This window comes from Hylaeus anthracinus, unplaced genomic scaffold (genome assembly GCF_026225885.1).
Source record: "Hylaeus anthracinus isolate JK02 unplaced genomic scaffold, UHH_iyHylAnth1.0_haploid 4, whole genome shotgun sequence".
NCBI classification, from domain to species: Eukaryota; Metazoa; Arthropoda; class Insecta; order Hymenoptera; family Colletidae; genus Hylaeus; species Hylaeus anthracinus.
In genome coordinates this window covers 11,949,165-11,974,432 of record NW_026535289.1, presented here as the reverse complement: position 1 = coordinate 11,974,432, position 25,268 = coordinate 11,949,165, and the positions used below count along the sequence as shown (strand labels likewise).

The window sequence follows — 25,268 nt, the reverse complement described above, 5'->3', positions numbered from 1 at the left end:
ATATGCTCGATATATAAATATATATATTCAATATAAAGTATATATTTTATTACTAAAAACAAAACCCTGATGCGCCTTCTAAGAAACCCTTTACTTCATACACTTTTCACGTAACACCTGCTCGTATATTTTTTTTTTAAATCTCTGTACATACGCCACATTTTCTTCAATTTCGATAAGAAAACGTCGAGGAACCATGAATTTTCAATAAGTTCTCCCTAGCATAAATTTATTCTACGTAACCGCTAACAAAATTTGCTAAACTTACGATAGGGGTTAATTAGAAGTACGAGGCATTTTATAAATATTTTATATGCAAGCAAGTTGCAAATAATGAATACTTCGACGAAGTAATGCAATCGTAATCTGTAGCACAAAATGAATGGTACAAAAATGCTAACGGTTTAGAATGGTTTAGAATTATTAGGAGTTATTTTCCATAACTGCTTAGGAATTTCCTGGATATTGCCTTTCGATTCGCGGTTATGCGCTTTCTATTGCTGACTATTAGTAGATCGTGCGTTGGCTCGCGCCTACGCGCGCGCGGAATAAAGCGACTAAACCTTGTGGAAAGTAGAATTCATTTTTAGTTCCAATCCACCTACGTTGATAAGAGAAACACATGCTCTCGCGGAACCACACTATATAGAAGTTGTAGTACACGCGTAGTATGACAAAACCCTAATGGATTTTTTTCAGAATGGATCCTGGTTTTCGATATATTTTCATTTAATGTTTGATACGCATCTAGTAATTCGATTCTGTGAAACCGTAGTCGAAGAGTGACGGGTGGGTGAGCAGTTGAGTACAAGCTTGTCGCGACGCTGACCGGAGTTTCGAATCTTCGTAGTTGTAATGGATTCTTTTCCTCTTTTTCCATTGTTTACTAATTTTTAATCCTAGAATAACATTTCTGATACTTCATGTACTCTTTTTGTTGTATATATGTCGGATATTTTTTATATTCGTCGATAAAGATCGGAATGTATCGTGTTACAAATAAGAGGATAATATAAATTTCAGAATAATGCGCGCAAAAAGATATGCGACATATATACAAAAAGGAAATACATGTGTACTACAACTAAAGAGGAACCAAAGTCGAAGAAGAATTGGAACGGACGCGTATTTCTCCAAAATAAATCTGAAACGATCGATCTAGATTGCAAAGGCGATCTCGCGTTTTCCTTGGAGCGTGAAAAGCAAAGCAATGTCGGGGGGGCCGAGGAATAGGCAAAATAATAGTCGGAGCCGCGCTATTTCGCCGCGAGGCAGGAAATGGGGGTCAGTGTGTAAACAGCTTCGCTCCTTATGTCGCAATTCGAGAGGTCGTCGACCGTCTTCCTCTTTCGATCACGTCGGTCGAGCTTCTTTCTCTTTTTTTTTCCATTCCCAAGGGAAAATTGGATAGCGCCCAAATCCCCGCCTCTGGGAAACCCATTCTTCCGTGACACGAGGATACATGTGTTCGGAACGAGGATACTCTTTCCTGCGGGAGAGGGTGATTACTATTTCTGGGTCATTGAAGCGTTGCCACTGACAGGATTACTCAAATTTTTCGTGTAAAGAGGAACCTTGATAGATATATAAAAATTCGTATCTTTTTTTCCACGCTAAACCTACCACCACAAGTGACCGTTTTTACACTTTTATAAAGGCACAGTTCTTATACAAATTTGCCTCATGTATCATTAAATTCTGTATCGCGTGAAATATTCGCGCAGTCAATTGAGAAAAGTGTCATTACGCCACCACGTTATTCGCGCGCGTCACCGCTTTGAAGTTCTGTGGTGGCACCTCCTGTCTTCGCCACTAAAGGGACACCTCGCGTTTCCATGTTCCTCACAAGAGCTCGGTTCTGCCTAACGTCCATATATAAGTTGCTCCCGACCGATCTCTAAACATCCCGGCGTCTAAGGCACGAGCCTGCTAGGTAGCATTACTGACTAGTTCGGTAGTAAACTTTTAGCAGGTCCAGGACGAAAACGCTTTCTTTCTTCTCTCTCCTATCTCTTATCCCTCGAAAATTCGATCTTTGAATAAGGTTGAACTACAGAAAGCCGAGCTTTTTTACATGAGCTCGAAAACAGGAGCCACGAAGACTTCACGAGACACACAGAACTTAACCCGATCCTTTGTTCTAACAGACACCTGCGGCAGGATCGAACATACCCTGACGGAACGAAAAAACGAAACCACGGAATTCCTGCTTGCTCGTGACTTTTCGATTCGTTACTGTCTCTCACGTGGAAACGAAAACCAGGAAGAATTCTTTATTACTCGGTAATTGCCTCGTCGCCAGGATTGCTCGCCAGGTGTGACGCCTCCTAGTTAAAGGACCGAAGTCTTGGCTCGTTGACTCGAGCAACGAGGATAGTGGTAATTTAGACCGTGCAGGAAATGGAGACGCCTAGAAAAGAACTCTGTACATTCGGCATAAAAATGTGTTTACACGTTGCCGTTTTCTCGTGTTCCTACATTCCTTGTTCGTATTCGAGTATGTTTTATATTTTATACATCAATTATTTTCGAACTCGGGAATCAGGCCTACTGGACGCAGTATATCGCGTTTTTTATTTCCTGGGCTATTGTTTGGATTGGGGTTATCCACGCAACTGGGACGCCGTTTGGCAATAGTTCCGGTAATAAAAATTCCGGAGCGCGTTCAGTAAATCAAGTGCGAACCTCGATGCTTGTACATGCCCTTTTAGTTTTTTGCTGCAGTTATCCAGCTTCCAAGATATTCTATAGTCCTTCGAATCGCGAAGTGGTGGTCCTTATGGAATTTGAGTAAACGAGCCAAGACTCTGCCTTTTAACTGTCCGCCGCTAGGCGCTAGCCGCGCGCTGATGCGTTTCTCGCATCCAAAATCGACGCCGCAATACTTGAGTCGCTTGAGTGAGCCCTATTATAAGATTGCTGGGAATAAAACAGCATCTGCTCCGAAGCTAGCGTTCTCGTTATCATTTTATCCAATGATTTTATCCGATCCCTTATCCTTCCATCATTCTATCTGATCACTTATCCAACCCCAAGATATTTCACAATCCTTCACAATGAAGACTCTTCAGCTCATAAATCATTAACCTTGCTACTTGCCCAAATTTCGACCCTCTCGCCATTCTCCGCAGTTTTTTTCTCGAAGTTGCGCAATATAAAGAGCCGTCTAAGAAGTCGCGATTTGGTTGAGCAAGCAGAAATTGGCAGGTTTCGCGGTCGACGGAAAGACAGAAGGAAAGGAAAATCCTGGCCGGCCAGGATAGATTGAATCTATCGTTTCGCCGCGCATAGAGCCGACTTAATAGACAATGAAGATTTGCGGCCGCGATAAGGCGAACCGCAGGAATCCCTTTTCGGCATCCTCGTAGCTCCTTTGTTAAAAGTTCGCCCGACGAATTTGTCGTAATTACACCTCGTCCGCGCGCCGTTGCGTAACCGCGATTGCTATTACAATATCCATATTGTTCGCGTAGAAAGTAGCCATCGCAGTCTGACATGTAAATAGCGCGGCTTCAACGATCCAACGCGAAATTGGCCAGCTGCGAACGGGGTCGATTGGACTAGCCTAAGAGGCTCCACGAAATTCACCGAGCCGTTTGTTCGGCCGCCATTTACGTTACCCACTCTCGTTTGGTAACCATCCGCGTTCGGGGCTAATTTAACTTCCTTTCTCCTCGTTGGAATGCATCAAAACGTTTGTCAGTTTCTAGGAAACGTTATGACACGTTTCGTTCGTACGCTAGCCGTTAGAAGAGGGCTCGCGTGACTCGCACGCTTTCAATATCAATACCGGGAGACTAACTGCACGCTTTTCTCTTCGTCGACGTTCCTCGGCTCGGCCGGAGTGGTTTCTTTTCGAGTTAGAATTCAAACGGTTCGTTTTGCGTTCAGGTAGTTTCTCGTGAGAACCAAGCTTCGCTCTTCATCGAGTTCTTCAGCTCGGGCGGTGTGGTTTCTTTTGAAGTTAGAATTCGAACGTTTCGTTAATAATTCGTAATTTAAATTAGTACGAGTTTATAATTTAAAATTATTAGCGTTATTTAAAATGTGAAATAACAAAAAAAAAAGGAGAAAAAAATCAAGTGAAAATAAAATGTCAGAGAATTCCGCGGGCACGTTGGGAGATCAGAGGCGGTCCGGAGGACGTTTGAAAGGTTTGAAGACGAAAGTGAGGCTACGAGAAGAAGAAAGTCGGGTCGCCGGACGCGTTAAGTGGAACGATACACGGTGTCCCGAGGAGGACACGGGAATCGGGTTCCATGGATGGAAAGGGGAGGGGGACACGTGAGAAAGGAAGTTCGATCGTTTGGATTGTATTTCTCCTGATAACTGTTCCCTGCGAAAGATACGGAGGCGAGGTAGAATGATAAATCGTCGATTACCGTGAAAGTTCTCCCGTGCTCAGGCGAAACATGCCGTCGCGTTATATAATTTTATTGCGATAAAACAAACAATGGATTAGTCTTCAACGGATGGTAGTTAAATGTAGTCTGATGCAACTTATTCATAATTGAAGATAGCGAAAGCCATCCGGGGACGGTGCAACTTTGTTGGGATGCTGCCTGGAATTAATTGCTTTTATTGTAGTCGATAAATATATAGTACTTATCTACCGTAATATCGTATAGATTGAGATAATTAAAGTATTCCGGTAGCAATCAAAGTTGCGAATTAAATTTTTCCTCTTAATGGATAACTCTATTGTGGCTATGGTTTCCCTGTGGAGGGAGAACGAGAGGTCCTACTATGGAGATCGGTCGGGAATGGCTTGTATATTTAAACGATAGACGGGTCGAGTATTTGTGAGAAACGCGGTACGCGTGGTGTCCCTCTAGCGATGAAGACAGGAGGCGCCATCATCGATGGATGATAATTAAATGCAGTCTGACGCAAGTCAGTTAACTTTGTCGCGATGCTGTTTGGAAGTAATCGCACTATAATAGCAGATGAATAAACAGCTGAATAAATATTTATCTACCGCGCAGATAACGAAAGTCTTCCAGTAGCGATCGGAGTCTCTCCAGGGTTTCGAATTATTCCGTGGGTCGTTCCTTCGACATGTTTACGCGTCCCGGCGTGCAAAACGAGCCGACGGTTTCTCGTTTCGTCCGGTTTCTCGCTTTCCAATTGAAAAACCTGAGACCCTCCCGCAAAGTTCCTCGAAGTTCCACGACGGAATCGCGTAACACAAAGTCCGCCGAAGTCTTTGCGCTACAAAGTGTAAGCGTCTCAAGGTTCCGCCACAAACTAAAGTGTCATCGAGACATCGAAACCTTTGAAAATCGAGAAGTCCTCCCGCGAGCGGTGTCGCTATTCCCCTGGTGCCTTTGAGAAACTCTGGCTGGAGTTTCTTATCCTCGTTTTCGTGGCTAGGAGGAATTCTTTTTAATTTCGCGGAATATTTTCTCTGTTTAAAGAGGATTATATTAAACATTTGGTGGCGATTTGTGCTTGAATAAAAAAGTAGGGCGATTCTTTACGAAAAAAAAAAAAAAAATCGAAAACGTGGAATAAAGTGTTTGCGAAGCTTCGTTCGATAGATAATCGGGTTAGAAGATGTCAGGGTGCCACTTGCAGCGGAGTGGCGCTCGAGGCGAGTAGAAACGGCGAACAATGGACAAACTCGCGAGCCGCGATCATTCGCAACTCGTGAATTCTCAAAATTAATTTCCTCTGGAGTCCGCGCGATAACCTTTCGCATTTCACTCGGAATGTTTCGCGACGGGGTAGTTAATATTTAATTTTCTTCGGTTTCGAACGGTACGAAAGAGTCGCGATGAGTCGCGTTTCAGCCATCAACTACAACGCTACCAATTTCGATTTAGTTTCCGCGCGGGCTATCGGCAGGGCTGCGGCGACAGGCCGTCGTGGCTTTTAATTCAGCCAATTAACGTCCACCGCGCCTCTCGAAACAAGAAACGAAAGTTCGCGAGAGACTGGAGAACAGCCTCAGACGTAGAAGTAGAGCGTGAAGCATCGAAGGACGTCAATGTGGCATTTTCGCGTGTCGTTTCCTCGTTCGTGTTACGCCAGGGGCTCTCGTTCGAGTCGGCCACGTGTCGTTTCGCGTTCGACCGACCGAACGATCGCGTCCCCTGTTCGACGAAACCAGCCTTACTGTACAGTATAGTCACGTAGCGTGTCTCGATTATACGAAATCGAATCGGGGGACGATTCTTATGTAGCATTTTTATAACAGGATGACCTTTCGTGCAGAATTTCCGTGAATTCCAAGACACGATTCTGGAGGTATTGTATTTACGGTGAAAAAATGTCCTTGAAATTTCGAGAGATTTAACCTTGAATAAAAAAAACTGTATGTATTTATCTTGGAAAGGAGCCACTTGAGAAATATTCTTGGCAATATTAGCGATAACGAGGATATCGTAAAATGTTAAATGTCCCTCTATATGTGTTTCGTAAATAATTATATTTGTAACCTAGCAGAGTTGGTCAGTTTATGAATTATTGAAGTCGAGCTATTAGTGAATTATTTACCAACGTTTTGGTATTTGTCTATCGTTCGAAGTCGAAGGAAAACCGCGGTGTTCGTGAGCTGAGAAACTCCCTCTTCGCGGGACTCGGTCCCGAGCCACTCCAGAGGATTTCGTTGCGTCGTTAGGGAGGCATTCCGCCTGCGGAAACGGTGAGCTGCCGCCTCTGTCTCGGCCTCTTCCTCTTCCAGAGCTCTGGCCATTCAGACGTAAACAGAGGTTTGGCTCTCGGCGGTATTCGGGCACACAGAGACACGCTCGCGCTTTTTGTCGAACGAGCAGCTACGAAAGGTTACTCGAAGAGCTGAATAGACGCGCTCTGTACGCGAACCCGGCACCGAAATCCAGCCACTTTGACCCAGGCTGGCCACGGGCGATCGCGACCTGCTCGATCCCGCCTTGCCTTCGTTATCCGTAAAAATGACGAAATTATTTACAGCATCGATATTTCAAAATATATATTATAATTTTTATCTTGGCTTTAAGGGGCTTGGATCGTCAAAAAATTAAAAAAAAAAAAAAAAAAGAAATTACTCTTAAAATTAAAATTTAAGCGATTCGGAACAGTTCCGCGCAATCCGAATTTAATTTGAAGCACTGAAAGTGGTAAAAAAGAAACTTTTTGGATGAAAAAGTGATTCTTTTTCATTTTTTGACAATCCAAGCGTTTTTAGAAGCGAAGGAACTGCTATTGAAATTTTTATACGCTTCTCTATTTACGAGAATGTTACCGAATGGTTGGCAAGGCTTCGGTGACGAGGAACACGTTCGGATGGGAATTTTGTGTCCCACTGGTTACGTTTCCTCGTTCGATGCTTTCTTCTCGCACCTGTTATTCCGGGAACGTCGGCTGTTACGCGTCGGAGACGAATTGTTCCCCGCGTAATTGTATCTCATTACCGTTCCATTGGACGAGCACGTGGCTTGTAAATATTGGAAGAAACAATTAAATTACGTAAAGTATAGGAACCGACGCACAGCGTTGCGTAACCGCGCATCCAACCGTAATTGACGATTGTCCCCGCGTACGATCGGTTCCGAAAGAAAGGAAAACCGGCCCGATTTCCAAAGCGACGCGAAAATATTCTCTCGATCTCGCCGGTCCAGGTCTCGCCGGCTCGCGGTTTCCATTTTCCGTGGAAACGAATCCGACGACCTAGAAAAAAGAAAATATGGCGATAGCCGTGGTCCGACCTTAGACGCGAGAATTCCATGCAATTATGCACAGCTGAATGGATTCACGATCCCGCCGTTCTCGCTAACGAGAAACGGGGAGCGAGAGTCCGCGACGGGGTTCGAACTTGTAATTTTCAGCGCGAAATTGAACTTTCGCGAAAAAGTGTAATTACGACGCGTGCTTTCACGGTTTCTGGAAAGTCCGGCGCGGCTGGAGAACGTCTCAAGGTCGCGAGTACTCGCGCAGCGTCAATGAATATCGCATGAATGTTTGCTTGACTTAACGGGATGGTCCATGATTCGAGTGAAAGAGTTTTATTTACGAGGATGCGAACACGTGCGAATTGACTGCTACACCTAATGTACGAGAATGCCATTTATGGAACTTGTTCGTTCTTCGTGTTCGGTTAATTTTTCTTTCACGTTACTTTGTATCTGCGTTTGGTTAATATACCACTCTTCGTAATAATTTATAATTGTCTGGCATAATTGTCGGAGAAATGGCCAATTTCGGACTTTATACAAAATTCTTAGATGTATATATTGACGTTGTCAAAGACTCCAGTTTGGTAGAATATCGTTTATAGGACCGGATTCATGCGCAGGCTCGGATATAGGCACTTGTAGCTGAGAATAGTAGCCCATAGCATTCTATAGCTGAGACCTAGTACCCTCTAGCACCCTGTAGCTGAGACCTAGTACCCTCTAGCCCCCTGTAGCTGAGACCTAGCACTCAGTAGCTGAAACCTAGTACCCTCTAGCACTCTGTACCTGAGACCTAGTACCCTCTAGCCCCCTGTAGCTGAGACCTAGTACCCTTTACCACTCTATAGCTGATACCTAGCACCCTCTAACACTTAGTAGCTGAAACCTAGTACCCTCTAGCACTCTGTACCTGAGACCTAGTACCCTCTAGCCCCCTGTAGCTAAGACCTAGTACCCTTTACCACTCTATAGCTGAGACCTAGCACCTTCTAACACTCTTCAGCGGATACCTAGTACCTCCTAGTCCCCTGTAACTGAGACCTAGTACCCTCTAGCCCTCTTTTGCTAACCCTACTATCTCCTACCCTCCTGTAGCTGAACCTAGAACCCTCTGACCCCCTTCTATTACCTTTTCTTACCTTCTATTACCTTCTATCAACCACGATCGAGCTTGTACGGTCGCGGATTTCGTCAGACCCCGTTTCACTTCGAACAGCGTCAGATTAGGCACGGAATGAAACTGTTGCAAACGGATGCAAGCGTTCGCTCGGTTTGGGAAGCGACGAGACGGGGCGGTATGCGTGGTACGTCGTTATCCTTCGTTCGGTGGCAGGCGGTGTCGAGAGATCGATCCGACGACCGCGCCTTCGCAGAAGCAGCTTCTTCTCGCAAGGAGAGAAAGGTGCCTCGACCTCCTTTCGGACTGCTCTCCGTTCGCCGGTGATCCCCGTAGCCTCCGATAAACCCGAGAACGACGAAATTGGGCGCCACGTTCGCGAAACGAGGCGCTCTCGACGAGTCCATGAAAATCCACCGTGCAGGTTGCACGGAGAAAGTCATGCCCACTCCCCCACCGCCGACTCGTACGATTCCAACGACCGATCCAATTGCGAGTAACGACGTATCGCGGACGTTATCTCATTCTCCAATATTAAATGTTTCGGAAATTCTGTATTCTTAAATTATTTCGCTATACTTTCCGCACAGTCGGTCATTAGCGAGGAGTCCGATCGACGTTGCTTTCGTTTTAAATTAATATTTAATGAAATCTTGGCCCGCGCGCTCCAAGACGGCGTTCCGAAGGATAAATCGCCGACTCGCGCGCGAAAGTAATTGGTTTAATTAGTCGTGCTTTGCAGCACATTAAAATACAGGTTTGTATTACACTTTCATGACCATAAATGGGCGTACTTCAATTATTACCCGTGGCAGGAATATTTTAATGCGAGGAGTTCTATTAAGAACGATACCTTCTTTTGTAGCGGAATAAAATCGAGCAAAGTAATTTACTAAAACAATTCACCCTTGCTCTAATAAAAGCAGAAACAAACTTTCAGTTTCAACTTTACCCAGGAAGTATCATTTTCGCGGACACCTGATAAAAAAGAAAAGGCGCGGAATAAAAATGGCGCGTTGCCTGAGGGAGAATAACGAATCTCGCTCGCTCTGGTGTTTCGTCGACAGTGAAAGGGAATGCATGTACTTCTTTTCCATCGGTTCGGGCGATCGCCGGAGATCGGTATCTGGCTGGAAAGATTCGACGGTCCCTTTCGGTTCGAAAGCGGCGGCCACTGGTTTCGTTCTCGAGAAGTAGGCAGCGCGAGTTATGTAGATCGTGAAGCACATTGGAAACTCGTTAGAAATTAATACCTGACGCGCCTAACCGGGGATCGACGCGCCGCTGGGCGTTTTTCTCGCGAACCGCGACCGGTCGACCCCGTTTCGAGGCGATTTTCAAAAGCTGGTTATTCTCCCCAGCCTGCCGTCGCGTCTCGTTTCTCTTTTAGCGGGGCCTCGTCACAGCGGAACGACTTTTTGAAAAGCTACGACAACGATTAATTCGAGCAGCGAAACCGTAAATTTCACGGGATTTCTTGCTAGTTGAATGAATCTAGAGATGGGGCTTCGAGAGACGTATTTGCGTCTTTATTTAAGTGATTAAAGATGATACATAACCCCTTGTCACACTACTGAGAGTGATGCTACATTGATAAACTTATCACTTACCATTCAATTGGCTCCAAGAGGCATTGTGCGTACTTTCGAGGGCCACTTCTCACCCCTCTTGTGTTTTGCACTTTTCCGGAACCACACTTTTATCGAATACCTCCTCTTCTTTCCTTAAAGTTTCTTCTTTTTTTTTTCATTACACACCTTACGCCACAGACTTTTCGATATTTTATATTTGTTAGCCGACCACGAAAAACCGGGACCGGACAGCCGCTCCACTGTCCGCGCATCTTTCGAGAGGTATTCTTTCTTCTTTTTTATCTGGCAGCGACTCGCGAAGACAACGATACTCGCTGGACACTCGAATGATTTCACGGTTGCTGTTCCGTTTCCAGAAGCGACGAATACGGCGAAGAAAGCAGAAAAATCGCGACACGCGATCTTCCGCGATGAGAATCGCGTGCAAACGCTCCTCGTAATCGGAATTATGTCAGTAGTACGGCATCGTTTCGTACGTAAACTAAGCAAGATTCCTCCCGGAGGAAAGTCGGTGATTCATTGGATATAATAACCGACTGGATCGAGGTCCGCGTTGGTCGACGCCGTTGATCTTGATCCCTCGAGCAGATACATCGTTAATTGCTCGGGCAAGTCGCTAGTATCGGAGATCCTCGAAGTTCACTAATTGTGGCCAGTTTAGATTGCTAGAGACTCTGTGGTGAAATTGTTGGAGGCGTTAAAAATATATTTAGGTTGCACGATGTTTGTAGTCTAATTACGATGATCTATGGATGATGGGACAATTAACTTAATCTTACACCACTTGTTCCGATACTTTCATGTCACAGCTCATTCCTTGAAAAAAACGGTGGCGGACCGACCGGGATTCGAACCCGGGGCTTCTCAGTGTGGAAATCAGCTACGCTACGCACTGCTCCGTCGTCCATCTCTAGATGGATGATAAAGGAACCATACAAATGTCGACGATTTGTCCGACGTTATTTTAGAAAACCTGCAAATTACATCGAAGTTTATTAACCAGAAATAAGAAAGAATTCTCAATTTCTACAATTGAATTATAGTCCACCGAGACGCAATGGCGAAAGCGATTTATCGCAATCCCATAGCTGATTACAAGGTAAAATATAGGCAATCGGACATTTAAGTATCGCTTGGTTATTCGAATCGTTGAGTGGTATCCAACTTTGTAATGGACGAAGGGAGCGCTGATCACGATGGCGGTTTTTATTCTCGACGTAAACTCTTCGGTTAATTATCGTCATTTTCTCTTCGGCGTTGATCTGTGCCAACGGTGGCTGCAACGCTAACCTGATTTGATCCTAATTCGAACCTAACGAAAAGAAAGACTCTCTCGCTACATTAGAACAAAATAATATTAAATTACCCAGACCTACGTTAATAATGCCAACGATACAATTTCGCCAACTAAATAAAAGATGCCAAATTTCAACTGCAGCTCGGTCTAAAATATTTTCCAACGTCGGTTTCGAAAAATCGAGTGAAAGGTCCAACGTGGAATGCCAGATAGCGCTGGTATTTATTAGAAATCACCGGGCGCACGCCATGTTTCAGACGGTTCTCAGTTCGTTAGCTCCGGTCGCACTCCAGATATCCCACGGGCAGCACTTACACGGGAACGTCACGCAATACCAGTAATGATGATGATAATTCTTTCATTACCGAAGCGGCGGATCCATCCGGTCGTTTTCGAAATTGTTTCGAGGCACGAATCGCTCGCGTTTACAGGGACGATTAATCCTAATCACGTCGAGCGCGCGACACGAAACTGGCGAGCTTATGGAAGCGTTACGTTTGCCCGAATACCTCGACAAATTGGCAGTGATCTATTAACCCTTGCCTGATTATATGCCTGTATATATGTATCTATTAACAGCATTCAATATTTGCCCCATTAAAAACTAACTCAAGCCGGAATTACAAATTTTTAATTTTGCCCAATGGTTGCATTGTATTTAGTATGTTGTATTTATTAATTTAACAAAATTCTAAAGTCCAAATTAAATGATAGGTTTGATGTTTCCATATAAATTTTTCGTTATACAGGGTGTTCCCAAAATATTGGAGATCCTTGAAAGAGGTGGTTCAAGGGGTGGTTCGGGAAGGTGATTTGAAACAACTTTTTCCAGAATATTTTTAATTTGGAAAAATATCTGTCTACCTGTAAAATTCAAAGAATTACGATGTCTAACGATCGTGGGACATCGCTAGAAGTTGTAGAAGCGACCGAGGACGAGCTGGAATTTAATTCCAATCGAAAGAATTAATTGTAGCCGTAATAGGCTCTGTGCAACGACAGAGAATGTTTCCAGATGCTTGTGACGCACGACGTGTCCTGCACCGCTTACGTTTTCGTTACGAAGTCAGAAGGACGACTACATTCACTCGTTGACTATATCACAGTCTGCTGGGAACCTATTAGATAAGCACCTACACGAGCCAAACAATCGACACCTAGAAACTTCGAAAACGCGCGTTACGAGCTTCTACGAACGTAGCATAACTCGGAAACGTATAGATAACGACAGTTTGTCGAAAACCGACCATTCGTTTCTTCGTTTAAAAACTGCAAATAATCCAGTGGCCATCAATTCCTAATATTAAATAATGTATTCAATTTCTCAGTGAGATTATTATGGGTAGAAATCAACTCCGTCATTTATAACTCTATTAAAATACCAATCTTCCAAGTTCTCGATTTAATCTCCACGAAACCGTAGGTAATCTAAGTCTTAACCTGATGGTCATCTATATCTATACGTTCGAAGTCCATCCGCCAACAAATTTTGTTTATTATTCTTTTCCTAACAGATTACAAGTGTACTCGATAATTACAATAATCGCGAGAGTATAATAAGTAGGAGGTTATAAATGATTGCAACGGAAAGGCACAGAATTAATTTCTAATTTCACGAAAGACTAACTTTCAATTAACAGTTCCTACGATCCCGTAAGAAACTCGTCTACGCCTCTGGAAAATTACGAAAGGCTGTGTTTGGATAAATAATATCGAGTTTTCTGTGTTTTCGCGCGGCACTCCTGTCACGGCGGTTTGATCCCGCCTCGAAAACCACGAATTTCGCTAATAGCCGCGTCAATTGAATCGTGGATAAGTACTCGCCGAGAATATTTCCATTTCTTATGTATTTCGTGATAGCCAGTGACGAGATTGCGGTTAATTTTTTCAACCTCCTTTCCGTCGAACCGTGAAATCATCGTTTCGATCGCCGCCCGATCGAAAATACGCCTTTCAATCTTCCGTTAAGTCCTTTATTATCGGATTGCAATTCTGAAGGAGGCATACCCTAGATGAGGGGAATTATACCTCGAGATGAAATCGTCGCGCGATACACTCGAACACGTTCGCTGGGATATAGTACGCACGGGGTGAGAGAGCGGAAAGGCAATATCTTGGATTACCTCAATCCTCTCGTACTTGGAATCTAGACGCCATTTTTTATCAGATTACGCTGAAATTACCTTTAGGTTAAGCTTCAGGCCTGAGCAGTATCGACTACTCGAGCTACTGGTTTAAAAACATGAAAGGAGTTCGCTGCCTTTTTGCTAGGCGGCCCGATCTCTTGCGAGAAAGCGCAGTACGCACGCTGTAACTCTAGCGGCGAGGACAGGAACTGCCACCACACTGGTATCTACTAGCAACTCGAGATGCTTTCTCAGCATTCTATTGCCACGAATGCTAAGCTCAATCAGGCGACATTTACCTCGTCGACGATCATTTTATCGACAGTTCAAAGAAATTAATCCTAAGCAAACATGATTGTCGAAGAGTTAATCTACCAATTCTTACCTACCGCCACATCTCACATCCCAATTATCCCAGTTATCCCCATTAGAAAATCAAATTTCTCTAAAGTCTCGACTTGGAAACCTCCTCTTCGTCTTCCAGACCGTGCGGAGGTGCCTGTCATTGGCGATACCAATCTGCTTGATCCTGTCTGCCGAGTTCGGCGCGGTCCAGGCCGAACGATGGTCACGACAGGTCTCGAACAGCGAATGGATCCCCCTTCCGGACCCAAGATCCACCCAGACTCAGGTCGAGCAGAGCAACCCGGTCCCTGGGTTGCTGGCGAGCGGCACGGCCCAGTTGCCGCAAATTCCGCAGCTGTCCTTGCCACCCAGTCTTCAGCAACAGTACCAGGAACAGCTTCTGCAGCTGCAGAAGACGCAAGAGAGCATACAGAAACTGCTTCTGCTGCAGCAACAACTGAGAACTCAGCAGCAGCTTCTTCAGGTACGTACGTTTCACGGATTCCATGTGTATTCGACGAAATTGAATATGACGTTAACTACTTGTACGCTCGAGTCTCATTTACTCCAATTTACCCTCTGATAACTCTTCGGTACACTTGTAACTTTCAAGCAACGACTGACTTCCATCACTGGCACCTTGCCAATCTTCTGTAATTACTATTGTAGTCAAACGAAAGACACGAAACGTAGGGGACGGGATTGGTTGCGTAGGTAAAGCGGTCGACTGTGGATTCGAGAACCGTGGCTTCGAATCTCCGCGCACCTTGTTTATTTTTCGTTTAGACTTATCCACACTACCTCAGCAACCTCGCGTAAAATACTCACCAAAGTTCCTCTATAAACTACTTAAAAATTATCGTAGGCGTTCTCGAACACGAGTACTAGCATAATTACATCAACGATCGTTTCTTAACCTCCATTTCTTTCTCCAGTCTCAAGCATTCCTGCCGAGCGGCTTCAGCAACCCCGAGGAGGACAAGCATCAGCATCAAGGCGCGATAGGACACCAGCCAACGGGCCCTGACCTGGCTCAGGAGGACCTAGTACCCCCACTCCCTGCCACCGATGCCCTGCCTCCGGTATATCCGGCCCAGAATTTTCTCCCTCAGAGACCCAGGTCTCATCCGCCAGGAAAGCAGGAACCGGACGTCCAGAGTCCCCAGGCGTACGCGAACTTGCCCGGTCGGGACTTCAAGACCGGTCACTTGTTACAACAGAACGTTGGGGACATTGGAGAGATTGATCAGGCTCAGGACAGCCAGCGACAGGGGGCGAAGAACTTGAAGGAAGGGAACCAGGCCTACTACGTGCCTCAGGCGGAAACTGGACAGGACGAGGAGGAAGAGGTTAGTTGTACAGTTCTCTTCATGTAGATGCGAGGCAGGGAGGATCGGAAATATTGAGGGAACTTGTTGCGGATGTAGGGGTAATGGAGAATTTTGAAAAATGTGTTGGTCGAGCTTGATCTTGATAGATCTGTCTAGGTTCACTTGTGTTTAGGTAGGTCTAACGTTAGCTAGGTATACATAGATCTATGTAAATGTAGTTACGTCTACAGCTTGGTCGAGCATGGTCTTGACATATCTGTCTAGATCCACCTATGTTTAGGTATGTCTAAGTCTAGTTAGATCTCTATAAATCTACCCAAACCTAGTTAGTTCTAGACAGATCTACCTAAGCATAGGTGGACCTAGACAAATCTACCCCTCTCACCCAATCCAAAATCCTGGAGCACCAAATCAATCCCATTCGAACTACCCCTCCTCCAGAGCCGCACAACTAACCCTTTCGTCCGTTCCAGGTGCAGCTGGTGTACGTGCCAGCGGAAACGTTGGTGCAACGAGGTCAGCCGAAGCGTGGCCGCGGAAGAAAGCAGCATCCCCATCGGCAGCAGCAGCAGCAGCAGCATGGACAACGACAGCATCACCAGCACCGCGAGAACCAAAACGTCGAGCAAGGGGCGATTTCTCGCGACCAGGACACGTTCACTCGACAGTTGCTGCAGCAGATACAGATGGAGCGCGAGGAGAAGACCCAGTTCCTGAAGGAGGAGCGGATGAAGGAGATCGCCAGGTTGAACGAGGAGCAAAGAGTGCTCGAGAGGAAGGCCCGCCTGCAGCAGGAGGCCGTTCAGAGGGAGCAGGAGCTGCAGAGGCAGCGCGAGGCTGAGAAGAAGAAGAAGGAGCTGGAGAAGCTCGAGGAGATGGCTAAGCAGCGAGAACTAGAGAGGATTCGCGAGGCCAGAGAGAAGCAACGGTTGGAGGAGCTCGAGCGAAGGAGACTGGCGGAGATTAGGGCGAAGGAGGAGAAAAGAAGGGCAGAGGAGGCCGCCAAGCAGAGAGAGGCTCAGAGGGAGGCCCAGAGGGAGGCCGAGAGGGCCGCTGCCTTGGAGAGACAGAAGGAACGGGAGATCCAGGAAGCGTTGAAGCAGCAGAGGATCTTGGAGAAGCAGCGAGAGGACGAAGCCAGGGCGGCCAGTCCCGTTAACCAACACCAGGACGTGCAGACCCAGGCTCTTCCGCTGATCAGGGACCAGCAGCCGGACTTCCATCGTCAACATCTCGAGTCGGCGAAACCTGCCAGGAGCAAGCTTCGCGGCAGACATCGTCAGAGGAACCAGTACCAGGAGCAACAGACCTATCGCGAGCCAACGACCACTCCGTCCCCTAATCAGCCGCCCCTCTCGGTCTACATGGGGAACTCCTACTCGAAGGCCACGTCAGCCAGAGTGTCGGACGTCCTGAAGATACTGAAGGACGCGAAGACGATCGCCGTCCTGGACACCGTCGGCCCGGACACGCCTCAGGTCTTCGTAGGCCCGACTAGCCTGGATCCCCCAGTGGGATATGCCAAGTTCGATCTACCCTACCTCTCGTCCATCGATCACAACCGAGTGGAGAGAAAGGTGGACAAGCTGCCCTTCTTCGTCGCGCCTCTCAGCTTCGAGCCACCGCCAGGCTACTCGAAGATACCCTTCCCGTCCCCCCACATCGGGTCAGTGGTCGTCAACACTCTGGACAACACCGATCCCAAGGACGGTGATAACCAGGATCCAAGCCCAACACCCTTGATCGAGCCCAATTCCTACAGCGACGGGCTCGACGGAGGCTCGGACCCTACCACCGCCTTCTACGAGCCTCAGACTACCGCGGGCTACTCTCAGGAACCGTCCAGCACGCCCAAGTACGAGCCAACGTACTCGACGACCCCGCAGCCTGGATACTCGGGCTCCAGGTTCAGGTTCAGGCAGTTCTACGGCGACAACAAGCCAGCCTCCGTGATCAGCACGGGATACTACGAGGATCAGCGACCGGCCACGAGGAAGCACAAGTACTACGACGAGAGCCTGAGGACCACAGAGAGCCCCAAGGTGTCTGCTTCGGTCAGCCAGATAGAAGAGGTCTCGTACTCCACCACTCCGAGCTACAAGGACGGACCCCAGGACCCTACAACCAAGACTCAGGATCTGGCTGCTCAGCTGGAGCTGATAAACCAGGAGCTCGCCCAGCAGAGGGAGTCCCAGAGATACCTGCCAGCGGGACAATACACTCAGGATAACTCGCAGTCTACGTCTGATCTGAGCAATCATTACGACGGTGAGATACCCTCGGGGGACCTCAACGACGTAAGAGCACCCATCGGTCCCACCCAGTACAGCCTCCCAGCAGAGCTACCAGCCATTTCGCCTCATCTGCCAGGATTGGTGAACTCGCTACTCGACAAGAACGAGGCCAAACTCCAGGCCACCACGACCACCGCCACGACACCTTCCACGACCACTGTCGTCACCACGACGCTGAGGACTCCCACAACCACGTACAGACCACGCGGACGTCAGAGGTACGTTCGCAAGGTCCAGACTATGCTAAAAAATTCCCAGCCTATGTATTATATACACTGACAAGGCGTTCGTTAATTCAGGAACAGGGTCGTCAGCACCAGACCAAGGACGACGACTCAAACCCCCTCCACGAGATCCACCTCCGAGAGGAACCGAAGACCCTACAACAGATCCAAGTCCAGGTTCACGAGCACCACCGAGGAATACCGCGACGCGTCGTACGAGCCAAGCAAGTCCAGGATACCGGAGACCACGTTGAAGTACAGCACGGAACACAGGAGGCCCTCCAGCAGAACGCAGAAGTACAGGAGCAGGGAGAAGACGCTCCAGCAAACCGAGGTACCTTTATCTTATATAACTTTACATTTTCCAGTTGTGTTACTCCATTGTTCGACATACAGTCAGTCTCGTATAACTATCCCAAACATAATCAGACAGTATATATACATTAAAGGGATTCAATATTCCCAGCTAAAACTACACCAAATCTACTCAGACAGTACGTACATTAACGATATTCAATATTACCGCCTCACCAAAAATTACACCAAACTTACTCAGACAGTACGTACATTAACAGTATTCAATATTGCCGCCTCACCAAAAATTACACCAAACTTGCTCAGACAGCATGTACATTAACGGTATTCAATATTCCCACCGAAAACTACACCAAACCTACTCAGACAGTAGATTTCCTGCCTGGTGCTATGACGTTCCTCTGCTTCAAAAAAATATAGAAGATGTGTGTCCCAAAGTGTCCTACTCTGTCGACAACAGGTGTTCGCGCAGAACCAGGATCAGCAAGCCCAACAGCCCTACGAGAATATTCCTCACAACGACGCAGCCTCCCCTCCCACCGGAAGTGCGTTCCTGCAACCTACTGGTGGAGACAATCTCCGTCATCTGGACGCGTCCCCGAGCCTGAACGACTACCCCGCGGAGAATTACCCCACCACCATGGCGGTCAGCACCACCGAGAACTATCCCTCCTCCCTGCGCGACGTGACGGTGAATCAAGGATCCTCGCTGACCTCCGAGGACTACTCCAAGCTTCAGATCTACCCCCAATCCCTTCCGGAGCAAACTCACTATCGCGGTGAAGTCTACGATCAAGTGGAGCACACCGGTCTAGAGAAGACGCCTGTGAACGGATTCAATTATCAAGCCCAAAATGGGGAACCTCTGGAACAGGGGATCCTCCAGAGACCGAAGGAGTATCAGCTCGACGGCAAGGCGGAGAACAGCGACTACGAATTCGCTACCACGGCCGATCCTCGATCGAGGATATCCGAGGAGCAACGTTACTCCACCATTTACGAAGTGAACGTGGCCCAAGGTCAACCGGAGTACAGCCTGACTGGACAGGACAGTCTTCATCGTTCGGAGAGCGAGAAGATTCAGAGCACCGTTCACGCCCAACCTAACGAGTCGCCTATCTTTGTTCCACTGCCTGAGAATAAACAAGAGAACTACGAGCTGTCCGTATCCTCCACCGAGACTCCTATGGTCGACGTGAGTAGCCCAGTTGCGTCGAGGATTTTTGATTCCAGGACCTCGGGTGACAGAGACTTCAATTTCCGATTCCAGGTGACCACGGAGACCACCACTACGAGCACCACCCCCGTAACGATACGTCAGCGAGTGAGAGGACGTGTCGGCACCCGCGCGCGTCACGAGCCGACCGTTCAAACTCGAAGCAGAGGCTCCCAAGACGAATACGTCCGTTTCAACGTGGTGAATCAAGAACCCACGAGGACCACAGGCAATCGACAGAGAAACAGGCCGAGATCGCGTACCCAGAGTCACGGATCGCAGGTTCAAACCGACGGGAACGAGTACATAAAGATCCACGCGGTTCAGCAACAGAGGCTAATCGCCACCACGACCCCAGTACCAACTACGACCACGACCACCGCGGCGCCAGTCGAGGAGGACCTCGACTACGGGTTCATAAGGCCACCCAACTTCAAACCCGTGCATCCGGTGGACAACAGGTTCCAGGCACCTGTCACCTATCGGCCACATCTTCCGGAAGTGAGTTACCTCGTAAAGACCTCCTTCCTCGGAAAATTGAGGGGAAACTAGAATCTACACTGGGCGAATGGACACACCAATTTCTCGTCGAGATAAGGTTACTTTGTGAAGGAGCGAAAAGGGGAAAGATCGATCAAACGTTCGCTGTGAAATCCTTCTTTGGAAATGTTTTTGTTTTGTAAAAGTATCATACCTCGAAGTTGGTAGACTTTAAGTATTCGTCCTTTTTTAGTCATTCTAATGAGAGTAATATTAGACACAAAAATTTCGAAAGCTTCCTTGCTTTCTCTGGAGTAACATAAGCTATGGGATTTTAAGAAAAATGATATTGCATCCCCGTAAAAATACGTAAGAATAGATAATAAGAACTTATATTGAGCCTAACTACAGCTCCCAACCTCCAGGTGGTTGCGTGTTCGACGCCAACCCACAAGAGAACTCGCGAATCTTGCACGATACATGCAAGTTCGTTTCGTCTGGTGAATCGTATCAAAAAATACCAACACAAAATGTTGAATATTCCGAAGTTCTATAACATCACGTTAGAATAAATCCAAATTGTACGATATAATACAAAGAAGTAACAAAATTTGTTTTGAATGTTAAACATTAAAGAAAATGAATTCAATTTGAAATTCATGAATCTTGACGAAGATACGAAAATAACTACTGCGATGAATGTTTGATTTTGTAGCCTCGAATATACTAAACATCATTTAATTCATCTCAGGTGCCGCACCAGTCCCTGCTACCAAACGACGAAACCGAAGTGGAATCGAGTCCTCAACTGCTGAAGACCCGTCAGAAGTACCAACCACCGCCTAACCGTCGTCTGCCAAGACCCACGACCCTGCCTCCTACGGGTACGCTTCTGACAGAGGCTCCGACCACTACCGAAAGAATATCCATCGCCACCTTAGTGCCCGACGACTCCGTATACGCGGTGAAATCAAAGTCCCGGCCGGAAGAGAAACCGACGCGAGCCAGAAGCAGGTTCCGCGGTTCCCTGAAGAAGAAACGCGTGTCCACCACTACCAGCACCACGGAGTCCGTCCTGGAGGCCCACAACGAGCTACCCTTGGACGAGAACTACCCGCGCGTGCTTTCCCAACAGTCCACCACCGAGCAGCAACCGAATCTCTACGAGGATAATTACGACGGGGCGCAGTTCTCTTCGTCGCGTAATCCAACATCTCATCAGTACTACGAATCCTCCAGCGAGAACGTGAGTGGCCTTTAACAAGCACCGTAGCGAATTACAGGGGAGTTTGCAAGCCCAGTGGCGCTAATAGGGGGTGGTTCGGCCGGTGATTAGAAATTCGAGCACGGCTACGCGCAACATGCCTCCTGGCGTGTTTCGCTTTGACCGGTTCCACGTTTCGTGAGAACGCGGCTTCGGGGGAGGGTTTACAACGAGCGTTTAACGCTGATCGGTGCGTGTAAATTTCATTGGGGACCCAGGCGTCGAGCGAAATGAATTTCGACGAAATTACAAAAATAAATGTTTTCTTACAAAATCCCTGTAGAAATTTCCAATAGTACCGATCTGGCAGCCGACTCGATAAAAGGGGACGTAGAGTCGTGGATCGCTAGATGAATGTAGAAATACCGTGCGTTCGCAACAAGTTAGCGAGGCAAACTCATTCTCTTTCTCATTCTGCCACTCTGTGACGTTTCGATCCAAATCCAGACCCTTCCAAAGAACGAACCGCCCGCTCCCCCACCAATGTACCTATGTTTTTCAGTATCCAGCCGAGTTCGTTCTGAACTTCGGCAACTATCCCGAGCTGGGTTCTCAGCGCGAGGAATACGACCAGACGCAGCTGGCCAGCAGCTCGCCGAGAAAGTACAGTGAAGCTGCTCGAGCCAAGGAGGCCCCGCACTCGATGACCGCCGACATTTACGGCGCGGAGAGTCAGTGGTCCACGAAATTGACGAGAACCTCCTTCCAGCCCAGCGCGGCGGTGAACCAGGTGGCCGGGGAGTCGAGCAAGGATAGCGAATGGCTCCGGGAGACCCAGAAGAACGAGGACGCTCCCGAGATAATCACCGCCGCGCCGGAACTCGCGTCCGTCACACTGGTGGTTTCCTCGGACGATAACGGGAGACAGGAACCGAGGGAAGAGGAGTCGATGCTGATGGGCACCACGGAGTTCGGCAGGAAAACGGGCAGCCAGGATCACACGGAGGACGCTAACGCGACTAACGGGGTAACTGGTGCGCCGACGACGATAACGCGAGACGGAAACGGCGACGAAGCGGAAACGATTCGCGACGTCGAGTCGTGGTCGATGGATAGGGTGGAGAACTCCACGGAGCGACAGACCACCGTCGATCTCGCAAAGACGAACAAGAAAACCGCTGACCCACCGACCGAGAGAAAGGTACAATTTTTGCGTCACAGACTTGTTTAAAACGCACCTTATTTGGACTTGTTATACGGAATGTGTGAATTATAATCACTTTGATTCGGATTTAACGTGTATACGTGTATAGTTACTAGACTGCGGATCTTTATGCATTTATTTGAATGTACAAGGACCTACAAAATGCAAACAATATACAAGAATATAAAAAAGATTGAAAGTAAAGTTCACGTAATAATTTTTGCAGAATAAAATAAATTCCTATTCAGGTTCAATTTTTGTAGGCGGTGACTCTGTTTCAGCGACACACGCGTCGTATGTAACGCAATAACAAAGTAAATGCTTCGAATATCTTATTAAAATTATACGTTGATAAACGGTTAGATGAAAACCTAAACGAATAAATCGAGACACATCGATCGCTAAATCAATGGATAACTAGAAGAATAAATAAATGAATAATAAACATTAGGTGTAGAAATGAAGTTCTTTTCCAAGGTGAACTTACCATTTACTTGACATTCCGTGTTGCAGAGAACGCGAAGAAGGAAGGTCCGCGTGCGAGTGAGGCCAGCCGTGGACGATTTCGTCACAGCGGAGTCGCAGCACTTCAACTCGGCCGTGAACAGTTTGATTCGTGACCAATACCGCTACAACCCTCTCAGGGAATCGAAAGTCACCACCACGGATCCAAGTTTGACGGAGAAGTTCGCCGTGCAGGACTTCCTGACCGAGATCCTCAAGGAGGACAGATCCTCAGCGAGGTCTACGACCACGGAAGCACCGGAAGTCGCGTGGACGATGTCTCCGGCGATGACCACGCCGATGGTCATCCCGGACGACGTCGAGGAGACGACCATGACCGAGATCCGAACCACCACGATGCCTCAGGAGACCACGACCGCCAAGTCCGACGAGGACATCGTCACGCAGATGACGTCCGAGCCTCGTGAGGACGCGGAAGAGGACAAGAAGCCGTGGGAAGCGGAGAAGATCGGCAAGGAGAAGAAGAAGACACCCGACAAGAGCCACTGGGAGAAGAGTGTTCAAGATGCGTTGGAGTTGGGATTGTTAACCGAAAAGTTCTCGTCCAAGGGCAACGACGTCGAAGACTCCGCCAAGCTGGATAACAACAGGGCGACTGAGAGCGACGAGAATTTCACGGCTACTAGAACAAAGTTAAAGGCGATCGACGACCCAAACGAAAGCTTCTCGGAGTCCCTCGAAGAGGATCAGGAACCCAGGGACGGAGACGATTACGCCTACCCGAAGAATCACAGGGCAAAGTGGAGCGAAGTGAGGCACCCTTCCTCCTACGATCGGTCCCAGGCGTCCGGCAGGCAACGCGACCTGAAATCTAACGCGAAATCCTCTATTCCTGGCCTGGTCGCCAAGAACGAGGGAGACTCCAGCGTGAAGACCCTGTCCGACTACGTGAAGGCCATCTTCGATAGCATGAAGAGCGCCGAGGAGGAAACCACTGTGTCGGATACGGAGAGGCCAGAGGTCGCGACGACCACGCAGACGCCCACGGAGTTCAATCTCTTTGAAGAAATCACTCAAGAAAGGGTAACGACCAAGGATCCCGAGATCCAGGATACCACGGAAGCGATCCTCGCGACAGAAGACGCGAAGGACGAGACTCGGACGACAGAGTCGACGACGAACGTCGAGCAAGAAAACGCGACGACCTTGGATCGCGTCGCTACGACTCCGGAAAGTACCACGAGTTCGTCCTCCGAGGGCTTGGTCACCGATCCACCCTCCGCGACGACACCGAAGACCGTCACCACCACCCTGGCGAGCAACGCGACGGAATCGATCCTCGGGAAGGTTCTGCGAACCTCGACGACCACGAGGGTGTCCCACATGACCGAGATCTGCTACAGAGGTCGATGCGTGATGACCAGGCCCAGCCAGGACGAAAGGTTCAGATGAAGGGGACGGGGAGGAGCTACCTTGAAATCATCGTTCCCTTTTACCTAACGCTACGAGAGCCGAAAGAACGGATCTGCTCGCGGAGGCCTCGTTAATCGCCATCCACGTGCTACTTACGGTATCGTCTCCAAATAAGCAACTCGCTGTCTCCACTGTTTTGTTTCAAGTCGTCCGCCGAGCGAGAGATCCGACAAGAATTCGATTTTGCTAGTGCTGCAATGAGAAAGCACGTTATGTCCTATCATTCTCCAAACGATTACACCAACCATGCTCGAGCGATCACTTTCAAGCGATCACTAAACAGCTCGCAGGTCCCGACCGAACTGCTTATCCCAAGACGATACTGTATTCACTTATTTATTTACCAGAATCCGGTTTCTTCGCGCTACGAGTTTCTTTCCTTGGACTGTCTGTATATACATGTACACGTTATAATTATAAACACACAATCCCAACGCGGAAGCGCGATCCGAGTGGAAGGGACGAGTGTTTCTTTCGGTTCACCAAATGTAGAATTTTATTAATGTTCGCCGATTCACCGTTGACCCTTTTACCGACGGCTGTTTCTTCACCCGAGTCCCGCGATTCCAGCGATGGAATCCGTTTTTTCGCGAAGGGTTGAGTGCGATCGAGGGCGAAGATGGACGGACGGGAGCACGGAGGCCCGAGAAACAACGAAACGCGAGAGCATATTTTTAGGGCTGGGAGTGTTTTCAAGCGTTTGAGGATTGTTTAGATTGTACACGAGTTTTCGATCAGTTCGATCGGTATGTATTCGTACCCTCTATATTTATTGAAAAAATATCTGATTTCGACGAATGCTTCGTGTTTCCAAGGTAATTTCTAATTGTGAATACAGTCAGTCCCATAAATATTCGTACCCTCGATGTTCATCGAAGAAATTTGTTTAAATTAAATGGTAACGTTCGATGTTACCAAATAAGTTTTTCT

The 25,268-nt window shown here is 47.6% G+C and overlaps 1 protein-coding gene and 1 long non-coding RNA gene across 2 annotated transcripts in view; one reads left to right on the top strand and one right to left on the bottom strand.

The window, feature by feature from the left end:
- LOC128894983 (uncharacterized) overlaps positions 1-11,930 on the bottom strand; it is a 20,477-nt gene extending 8,547 nt beyond the window's left edge. Inside the window, exon 1 of the long non-coding RNA XR_008461652.1 lies at positions 10,383-11,930. This is a non-coding gene — a long non-coding RNA (uncharacterized LOC128894983). The remainder of the gene's footprint in view (positions 1-10,382) is intronic.
- Positions 1-25,268, top strand: part of LOC128894950 (mucin-5AC) — a 25,741-nt gene extending 473 nt beyond the window's left edge. Inside the window, exons 2-10 of the mRNA XM_054157070.1 lie at positions 14,272-14,616; positions 15,068-15,481; positions 15,937-17,975; positions 18,057-18,315; positions 18,757-19,491; positions 19,567-20,013; positions 20,744-21,238; positions 21,759-22,397; positions 22,914-25,268. Coding sequence (XP_054013045.1) covers positions 14,272-14,616; positions 15,068-15,481; positions 15,937-17,975; positions 18,057-18,315; positions 18,757-19,491; positions 19,567-20,013; positions 20,744-21,238; positions 21,759-22,397; positions 22,914-24,317 — 6,777 coding nt within the window. The 3' untranslated portion in view covers positions 24,318-25,268. The remainder of the gene's footprint in view (positions 1-14,271; positions 14,617-15,067; positions 15,482-15,936; positions 17,976-18,056; positions 18,316-18,756; positions 19,492-19,566; positions 20,014-20,743; positions 21,239-21,758; positions 22,398-22,913) is intronic.